The sequence below is a fragment of the Magnolia sinica genome, chromosome 18, assembly GCF_029962835.1.
Source record: "Magnolia sinica isolate HGM2019 chromosome 18, MsV1, whole genome shotgun sequence".
NCBI classification, from domain to species: domain Eukaryota; kingdom Viridiplantae; phylum Streptophyta; class Magnoliopsida; order Magnoliales; family Magnoliaceae; genus Magnolia; species Magnolia sinica.
Genome location: NC_080590.1, coordinates 10,339,199 through 10,349,481, shown reverse-complemented (window position 1 = coordinate 10,349,481; position 10,283 = coordinate 10,339,199). Strand labels below are relative to the sequence as shown.

Below are 10,283 nucleotides of genomic sequence, written 5' to 3'. Positions count from 1 at the left end.
TCGGGTCGAGTTACTGGGTAGCTCGGACTCGACTCAGTTTGAGTTCAGATTGAGTGAAGCCTACTCGCTTTGGATCGACTCACCCATTCGGTTCGGACCGAGTTAGGTCCGAACGAGTCGAGTTAGTAGAGTTGAGGCATCCCGTGCCCAACTCTAGCCCATGTATGAACCATGTTATGTAGCTCCCATATTGTAAGATCCAAGCCATCAAATGATTTCACTTCTTAAAGTTGAACATGGTCCCATTGTTGTATTCGCTGCCTGACAATCAAAGGTCGGGATTGTTCCATCAGTGATATACTGGATTATCCACTGTGTGACCCACTAAAATAACAGTCTTGATCACCTAACAGTCTCCAGTGTATGCTTTAGTTCTTGCCTTAAGGCGTGGGCTTTCTTATTTTTCTTCGTCCCTAAGAGATTCTCCTTAGGATGATTAGGACTTTTAAAATCAGGTGACCTCGCATAAGAAGAGAACAACCGTCCACGTCTGACTGTTGGTGGATGGTATCTTCCAATACGTGAGATTTCAGGTGCAGGGTCCATACATCATGGGACTTAATAGCCACAGGTCTGGATTGCAGAACCATGGGCTCCACCATGTAGAATTGAAAAACCGCGCGTACATTGAAAAGATTACGGTCGAGTATCATATCATATAATTCCTCCAGACACAATCTTTAGTTGTGGACCGTTGATCTCTCCCAAGACCGTAGATCTCATCCTGCACAACTACTGCATTAACTAAGGAGGGGTCATCCATGTAGATAGGACCCACTACATGAGTTCACAAACAGTACACCACCTACTTTAAAAGCGAGCCGCACTGAACCAGGATGCGTTAGATGCGACGACCCCGACCGATTAGTTATTAGGGTCCTCTTCGCCTCTGTCGCGACTAAGATTGAGGCGTTTGTTGCCACTCACTGGAGCCCACATGTTGAGTATTCAGATGATCGGAACCGTGCATATCGTGGGCTATATATTTTAAGGGAGACCATATGAAAATTAAGTTTAACGGATGATTTTGACTCTCACTATCCATGGATGCATTTAGAACAATGAAAAGAAGATTTTCACGCTCGAGTTGAATCCTAAAAATCAAAGGCTAGGATTAACTATTAATCTTGATTATGAGAAACTGGACGGTTCAAATCATAAAACAATCTCAGAATGTGCGCACGAGTGGACCGACGCAAACGCTGGATCCAGAATTGCGACAGAGGCAAGACGAACTGTTGATTTTCAGCCGTGTAGTCTGGGCAGCTACGAGGTCTACTTGGCCAACACGTGTGTTGACCTCTGCGCATCCAACGCAAGCTCACATACCAATGCCGTACCTGCGAGCGAGATCGAAACTCTCCATAAGGTGGACCATTCTGTTAAGATCTCTTGGGCTAGGAACAAAGTCGTTTAACTCCTCAGGTAGGCCACAGTGTACAAAACAAACGGACGGCTGACAAAGTCTCCTTCTAGCCATCCATTCGTCTTGTATAATGTGAGCCATCCGAAGAGTTCAACTGCCCCATTTTTATGGAAAATATCTAAATAGTGGGGTCCACCTCACGGAAAGCTTCGATCTCACACACTTTTGCGACATTGGCACGTGTGGATGTACGGGGCTCGACAGGCGTGTGAACTTAGCAGTTGGCGAACATCATTCGTCGATAAAAACCCCAGCTTCTCCTCCAACTCTCATCCCATCTTCTTCTCTGCAATGTCTGAGAGAAGCTTCTCCCCTTCTTCTTCCGTCTCCGAAGAAGGAGAAGAGAAGCCAGAGAGGTCCCGGAAGCGCCGCCGCGATCGTGATTCCGACGAGGATCTCCGCCGGGACACCTTCGATCTCCGGCAGTCGCTGCTGTTGAAGCGGAGTGCGAAGCCGCACGACGTCCTGTTCAGGATCGTCGTGCCGTCACGGCAGATTGGGAGAGTGATTGGAAAGGAAGGGAGTCAGATCCGACGGATCAGAGAAGAAACGCGGGCCACGATCAAGATCGCTGATGCCGTCTCGGTAAGTCGACTGGCTGACCACTTTAATCGACTCAATTTCTGTGTTCCCATGAAATTTCTGGATTTTGTAAGCTGTACTTGCATTTCTTTGTGTTTTAATTCGGTTTCTGTTTCTCCTGATATATTCTGGAATTCTCATTGTTATGCTTTGAACGAAGGAGAGAGAGATCATTTCGTAACTTTGTTAAATTAAATGTTTGAATTTAGTTTGATAATTCATGAAATTAGAGAAGCTTAGACAGTAAGTTTGCATTTGGATGTTAGTATGTTATCGGCATTCAGCTAATGGCACTGAAATGGCTGATGTTCTCAATTTTGAACTGAGCTCACTTGCCCTTTCGGGCAGCATTGAGGGGAAAATTCAAGCGAGAGCGCGTCTGAGCCTTTCCCCAACAGCACCAAAATGGCAACGGCATTATCATTCAAATTGCGACAAATATTGTTACGTGGGCCTTTCCAAATTGGGCCTAAATTATGTGAAATTATTAGGAGTTAGTGGGAAGGGAAAGACTATGGGTGACAGTTCGCGGCCATTTTTTTGAGTTGTGGCATCTTTTACATGTTACATGGCCTACATATATGGCAATCTGGAACATCCAAATGGTGGGCCCTGCTGTGGCTAGAGCTTAGATTGGGTTTCGAACTAATTGAATAATCTTGCTGGCCAATTGGTGGCTAACAAATGGATGGACAAAAAGGAAGTGGTCAATGGCCCGAACCCAAGGGAAGTCAGATGGTTGTTTGTTCGGTGTGAATTTGTGGCTATGCTCCATCCACAATGGGGCCCATGATTTGGACTCTTGAGATTGGCATGCATGCCTTCCACGTTTATGGAGAGGATGAAACACGACAGTTTAAAATTCAGCGGTGAACTATCACTGTAGAATAGCCTTAATGGAAATGCCTCTCAGGTGGATGTAAAAATTAATATTTCAATTGAAGCAGACAATTCATGTTAGAGCATAGCGCTAGCTACAATGATTTTGGATTTAGATACCATTGGTTGCTTTTATTGTCATTCGGGTTAAACTCATTGAATGATTTTTTTTTTCTTGTTTCTTTTCTAGTTTGTGCATAAATATAATCCATCAATCTTTTGTTGCCCCAAATAGCAGGGACAAATCTAGGATGACGACATGAAAGCTATCAATCTTTTGAATTCATGCAAGGAGACATGGAAGAGGTGATTCACAAGCACGCTGCACGCATGCCTGTGTGGTCACTCATCACTCCTATTATAAGATTCTCTGGCTCAAAATCCTCCAGCTCACTCATTGGGTGTTTCACATCTTTATGAAAAACATATATTACCAGTGATCTATGCATGTCACCAACCTAATGAGTGCCTCAGCTTGATTTTTTGGCTGGCATATTCACTGTGGGAGCTGCCTGATGAGTGACCCAGATCATTCACATGCATGTCACTTTGGCATGTGTGATGCAAATCACCTTTCAATCTATCCTCGCGTAACGACTAATCCCACGTATGATACAACTGATCTGCAGTTGTATAGTGGATAGTACTCATATTTCCACATGGTTTTAAATGATCACCAAGGCGGACTCAACATTTCCATTCATATTTATTAGTTATTGTTTGGATCTTCCAAGTTACCCAATATTATTGTTTCCCATACTGTTAGTTCTTAATGGATGTAATTGGTGTCAAAAAATTCTACAGAGGTTGCATTAGCAGCATGAATGACATTCTTAATTATTTCGCAGCGACATGAAGAGCGCGTGATTATTATAAGTTCTAGAGATGATGATAGCACAATTTCTGATGCGGAGTATGCATTGTATAATATTGCAAGAGTTATTCTCAAGGTAATATGCTTCAGTATAACAGTAGGCCACATATAATTCATCATCACTATAACAAGTTTGTTGGGCTTGTGCATGGATTTGCGTGGAAGTTTCAGTTCTTTTTTTTTTTTGGTGCCCATTAGAAGTTATTCAAATTTACTATTCATTGGAAAAAAGAGAATATGGAAAAAGAAGAAGTCCACTTGCAATGGTGGGCACTGAACATTGCATTCTATCATGTACCAGAATAACATTTTTCTTAAGAAATGTAGAATCTGGAACCAAGTCTCATGCACCCATTGGAAATGCTGCGCATTGGTATCTTATCATCCTTCCATTTTTTTGCATGTTGTTATACTAGTTTAGTTTTTAACGAATCTTATAAAAATGTTACAATATAGAATTAGATGAATTTTCTTAGAAATTTTACTTTGCTTGCACTTCAACAAGATCCTTCCCACAATGAACTAGTGAGACTATAGTTGACCACATCTTATTTTTGCACATCCATCTAACCACTTGTGTGCATGCATGCGTGCATGTAGTGTGTGCATTTAAGTCCATACTGTTTCTTCCTCCAAGCCTCATATACATCACAAAGACTTGAATCTGTGTCTCAATCGAATTTTCAGGTAACGAATTCCAAGATGCATTTTGTTACTTTGCACACCATGGAGCCTTTTCCCATGCTTGTTGCCTTTCACCTTCTGGAGTTCATCTACTTCAAATGTTGTTTTTGCCTGGTCGAAAATTTCCCACAACCTAGTCTGTGAACTTACCCTGCTTTTACCATAATAGCTACAGATGCAGATCTTGTTGGAAGTAGATTTATTTCTGAAAATTTTGAAAGAAAGCATGAGTTATTATGTTTGATTAGGCAAGTTGTGCTTGCTTGCAAAGGCTTTGGAGTTTACATTGCAGCCTAGGATTGCACATCATCTTTAGCCTATACATTTCAAGCTTTGACTAACTTTACTAGGAAGCATGGTCTGAAGGCTCAACTGAGTCCGAGGCGACTTGTACAAATTGACTTGGACACAGTTGGACCCAGTCTAGTCGACTTTGCCAGTCTTGGAGGGCAGGGTAGGCTCAGGCTGACTTGGATGAGTTGCTACAGACTCGGGTGATACAGCCAAGTCAGGCTGAGTAGATCTGATTGACTCGGCTGTATATAAAAGAAAGGAGGTCCGTTACTTACCCCCTTTTTTTCTGATTTAAAGTCTATTGTTGCCCCCTTTCATACCTATTCTTAGATGATACTAATCCAGGAAAAGTGGCAATTTGAGAGTCTTCAATGAAACCAATCCAGACCTCTTATTTTGTTTTTCAAACCCATCCATGTTTAAATTATCTCAAATGTGGGTGGCTGTAACTTGCTAGTGCACTTGCCTCGACATTTGCTAACAGTTGTGACCAAATCGGTTCATCAGTTGGGCCCACAGCAGAGATTCCTTGCTAAATGAATTGGCTGTTCCAGTCATCTTATAGGCCAGGCATGTATAAAAGAAATGTTCAATTCCATGCTTATGTGGCAAATTGGCATGATTTTTGGCCCAAAGAATCTACATGGGGGCCCACTTTATGAACAGCTTGGGTTGAGTTTACTTCCATTACCACTCAGAGGAATGATACAGTGCAGGTTATTCCATGTTGCACTTGACAAAACATTTCCATTGTACAGTACACGTGCCATCAATGCACAGTGATCTATAGCGTTGTTGTACACCACATGATGAGGCATACCCCTAAAGATGAAAGCGATTCCATTAGAGTATGCATCCGATTAGTGGCCTAAAAAGACACTCACATTACCCTTTTCCACTGAGTTCGAGAAAAGGGGTGACTCAGTCGAGTTGCCCCCAACTTGGCCAAGTCAACCCCAACTCGGCCTGTATTACTCGACTCCAGACTGAACGAGTTGATCCGAGTCGACTTAAAATCGTGCTTGGAAGTAGCCTCAAATTTGAGGTTAAGTTTTTTGTTTAAAGTATTTCATGGATGGACCTTTCATTTCCCTTCTTTTCTTATTGGGCAGGAGAATGATGATGGTGCTGAGTCATCAAAGGTCGGTGCTGGACACGTGGCTGCCAACATGATCCGGCTTTTAATTGCAGGGTCCCAAGCAGGTTGTCTGATTGGGGTTTCCGGGCAGAACATTGAAAAGATAAGGAATTCGTCTGGTGCAGCAATTATGATTCTGGCTCAAAATCAGTTGCCTTCTTGTGCATCGGCTCATGAATCAGATCGCTTGGTGCAGGTAAGCCTGTCTGTGCAATTAGTAACCAACCGTACATGGATATACTTTGTACTTATTTAGCTTCATTTTTGCTTCCCATTCACCCCCTAGTTTATCAATTCATCCTTTTGGGCTACTCTTGCTACTTAAAATTTCTATGACTTCAAGTTCTTGGTATCCCCAAAAGTTTCTCCTTTTTTCCTCAAGTTCTTCCTTCATCCTTATAAATGGGTTGGACCTATTGCAATTGTACCTCTCTTATTTTTCGTTATCATGGCTGCTTCAGTTATCATCTTGTCCCATCTTTTTTTAAAAATTCAGGTATCGGGTAATGTCCCAGAAGTATTAAAAGCCTTGGAGAATATTGGCTATACACTAAGGTTCGATGTTTCATCCTCCATTCCTTTGGTTTATGTTTCTCTTGTTTTCAGCTCATTCCTAGTCCTTTTATTTATTATTTTTTAAAAAAATTATTTCTTAATTTTTGCAGAGAAAATCCACCCAAAAAAGTAATTGCAATCAGACCAACATACAATATTAGCTCTGCTAATCCAAATCCATCATATCCGGCACTGTCTTCAGGTTATTCAATGCCATTCGGCAAAATCACTCTACTAATGATCCACAGTGTTTTGCAAGCATCACACCAGATTATCCTATTTTGTCTTATAACAACATCAAATTTAGGACCCCCACTCTTGCAGCTGAACTTGTGACCTCGGAAATGATGATTTCGGAGTCGTTGGTTGGTGGCTTGATCGGCAAACATGGCTCCAACATCTCAAAGATCAGAAGTGAGTCTGGGGCAACAATCAAGGTATGCGGTTCTCCGCAGCTACATCTTATCTGTTCAATTCCAGAGCTTGGAAATTGTTGGTTACTGAAATATTTCAGAACAAAACCCTCTGAAGTCTGGATGTAAAAAGAGGCTACAATGCTGAATTTTCAGTGTCTGGAGTTAAAAAACTTAGGAGACTTTCTTTGGAAAGTTTACCCGTCTTCTCCAGGGATGGTGATTTAGGGTGTGGAATGGACCAGAATAATCTACCACACCTGTCTTCTCCAGGGATGGTGATTTAGGGTGTGGAATGGACCAGAATAATCTACCACACCTGTTTTATGCAGCTACATAAAACATCCAGCTTTGTGGGGCTCCCCATGTCTTATATCTAAATCCATTGTGTGCATCAGGTGTCAACCCTTATTTGAACTGTACATACAAAAGATAGCCAGATAAAAAACTCTTTTTTTTGAAAGATGACGAAAATTTATTAGAGCACAAAAGGTAAAAGAAAGAAATCAAAGACAGGCGCTGAGGGGGCGACCCTACTCTACCCAAGAAAATTTAAATTACAATCCTTAAAAGCAGGGGAAGAAGAAGCCCATTGTATAAGCAAATTTCTGACTCCATAAGATACGCTTACCATCGGCTTGCTCAGATTGTTGAAAGACCTCGCATTGCTTTCTTCCCAAATTACCCACCAAATAGCTAATAAAGCCATTCTCTAAAGCTTGCTATTAGGTTTCCCCAAACCCACCCTGCCCCAAGATGATAAAATGTGATCCATGGAGTCTGGAGCAACCCACATCACTTGAAAGCAGGCCATCATATCAGTCCAAACCGGCCAAAGAATGGAGTAATGAGTGAAGAGGTTATACACAGTGTCCTCATTGGAAATCCTTTAGAGAATTCACCCCCGATGTCTTAGGAATAATAGCAATAAAAGAAGCCCCCAATTCCGACAAGGGCTGACCTTGATGATATAATTCCGATATAAAATTCATAATATCCTCTTTGATAGTCTCACAAAAGGCTTGAAAAAAAGCCATTGGAAAGCCATCCGGGCCTGATGCTTTGTCGCTTCCCAAAACTCTGATGGGCGCCATTAAAAAAAAGGAAGAAGGAAAAACTCTACCGGCTAATACCAATGGGAACAAAACCCAACGAGGTTTGGGGGAATGGTCTTCACCGTAGGTTTGCTCCCTACAGGTGAGGGTTCAATTCCCCTCGGCTTTACCCAATACACGTGGTTGTGGGTGATTGCGTGTATCCGCATGGATTAGTCTCACTTCAAAAAGAGGTGGGGACACCCTGTGTCTTCAAAAAAAAAAAAAAAAACAATGGGAACAATGTGAAATTGCTCCCAAAACCTCTTTAAGTTCACGCAGTGTGGCCTGCCTGATATTTGGATCAGGCTGGGTTTATACTTCACTTCATCCTGGTGAGTTACACCTGATAGTGGCTCCACATACAAACCTATGGTTGGCATCCCATCCTCGTTGTACCCTGTGGTGTGGCCCATCTGAGTTGTGGATTTTGCTGATTTATTGCCCCAGGGCCTAGAATCGAGGATAGAACCTGATGGACAAAATGGATTACATATACATGTTGGGCCCAACAAGCTTGGGTGTCATAGAGGATTCAGGTCTGTGTTTAATGTGGGAAAATCCACTCCCTAGGGATGGTGATTTAGGCCCGTGTGTAATAGGGGAGAATCCATGCTTTCCTACTTTTTCCACTGGAAAGCACTAAAATCTGAATAAGCCAGGACATTTGTCTTCTCCAACATGTCCTGGACTAAAGTGGTAGCATGTTAATCAGGCTACCATTCCAACCAGTTTCCTCTCCTGCCCGAAATGGAATGGATACCACTGTCCTGTCCAGTTTGGTTGGTGCTGCCCTGCATGCAAACTGGCCCATATTGCAAGCTCTAACAATCTAAAATCATGAAAAGAGCGTGGACCTCAAAACCATGCTATTTTAGCACCAGATGCTTGTCGTTTCATCGAGTTTGTCGTTGCCTTTTGTATTTGCCATCTCAAAAGCACTTGGTTGCTTTTCTATATTTGGTGTCCAACCATATGCTCGATTCTTCTGTGTGAAGGTGAAGCAGAACACTAATTCTTCTGTGTGAAGCTTCCACAGACACACGCCCCCACGCACACACACACACACATCTATTTCACTTTCTTCCTCACTTTCCATTACAAATTGTAACCATTCAAAACTCTGGTGTTTTAGCTTGCATTGTAGTATTGAGATATTTCTTCGTCGCATTTCTGATTTTTACCGCCACATTTGTGAAGGTTACTGGTGGGAAGGGCGAACAAGAACAAAGGCAAATCCATTTCGGTGGGAGTTCTCAACAGGTAAGCTGCATATCCAGTTGATTTTGTTAGGATATGCTCTTAGTTTTTGCTATTGATTTGAGGTTTCTAAGTGAAATTCTGGTGGTGGTTCTAAAAGCAGGTAGCATTGGCGAAAACTTTGGTTGAGAGATACATATATTCTCAGATAATACAACAGGGTTCTTCTTGACATTCTTTCTTATTCGAAATCTCAATGACTATTCCCACTGTTGTTATTAACTTATATCTGCCTCTTGGTCACTAAAAAAATATGCGTGAAACAGGCATGCTGCTAAACTACGTACATGTAGGTACCTTGATGTTCACTTGTACGATCTAGGAAAAGATAAAATGAAATCTCATCCATTACATTGCAACCACAGTGTAAATACTCCATTCAAATGCATTTTGCACCCGGCTGTGGTCCATTCATCTATTTTTCCTGAATAATCTGTGACCTATCCGTGACTGGCATATAGCACATGAATAGTTCCAAAATTCTTCACTAGTTAAAGGAAGTTAACAAGTAAAATTGTTTACCTGCGGCAGGTTTTGTATTTCTGCCAGGGTACATTTGGATGCACATCAAATCACAAACAGGGTTATTTTTCAATGGAACCTGCTTGTTTTAGGTTCTGCTGTTTGCTTGGAAGGATGAGTAATTTCAGCAACCTCATTATTACTTGTTCCATTTTGGGGAAGTATATAACCCTTCATTGCCTGAAGATATGCATCCTATCATCAAGCGGACATCCAGGGACAAACATGTATGGGATCCAAGTTTTGCATCGTGTGGGCCACACTGTTTAGATCTTCTGGCAAAAAAAAAAAAAAAACCTTGACTCTTCAATTCCTCTGGTGGTCCAGCCATACAAAACAAATGAAAGACTACAAAAAATCGTTTTAGTCATCACTGTGTTTTTGTTACACTGGGAGACTAGAGGATTCAAACGAGCTGGCCCATCTGAAGGTACGGTGCAGATATGACAGACGTGTTCCATATTGGTGTGTGTGCTTGCATGTAGATTGTAGATTCATGGCTCAACAGAGGTGTGGTCTTAGCAAACCAAACCAACTAGCCTTGGAGTTTATTGTTATCTAA

At 41.9% G+C, this 10,283-nt stretch overlaps 1 protein-coding gene across 2 annotated transcripts; it reads left to right on the top strand.

The window, feature by feature from the left end:
- The first annotated feature begins 1,597 nt into the window (after positions 1-1,597).
- On the top strand, positions 1,598-9,558 carry LOC131232778 (uncharacterized). 2 transcript variants are annotated; one of them, XM_058229254.1, is made up of 8 exons: positions 1,598-2,011; positions 3,736-3,837; positions 5,852-6,073; positions 6,374-6,432; positions 6,543-6,634; positions 6,757-6,869; positions 9,140-9,202; positions 9,303-9,558. In XM_058229254.1, the coding sequence occupies exons 1-8, from the start codon at positions 1,613-1,615 to the stop codon at positions 9,369-9,371; spliced, it is 1,119 nt and encodes a 372-aa protein (XP_058085237.1). In that variant the 5' UTR covers positions 1,598-1,612; the 3' UTR covers positions 9,372-9,558. The 2 variants fall into 2 exon arrangements, with proteins under 2 accessions (XP_058085237.1, XP_058085236.1); XM_058229253.1 differs by having other exon boundaries at positions 9,300-9,558.
- Positions 9,559-10,283: the final 725 nt, after the last annotated feature.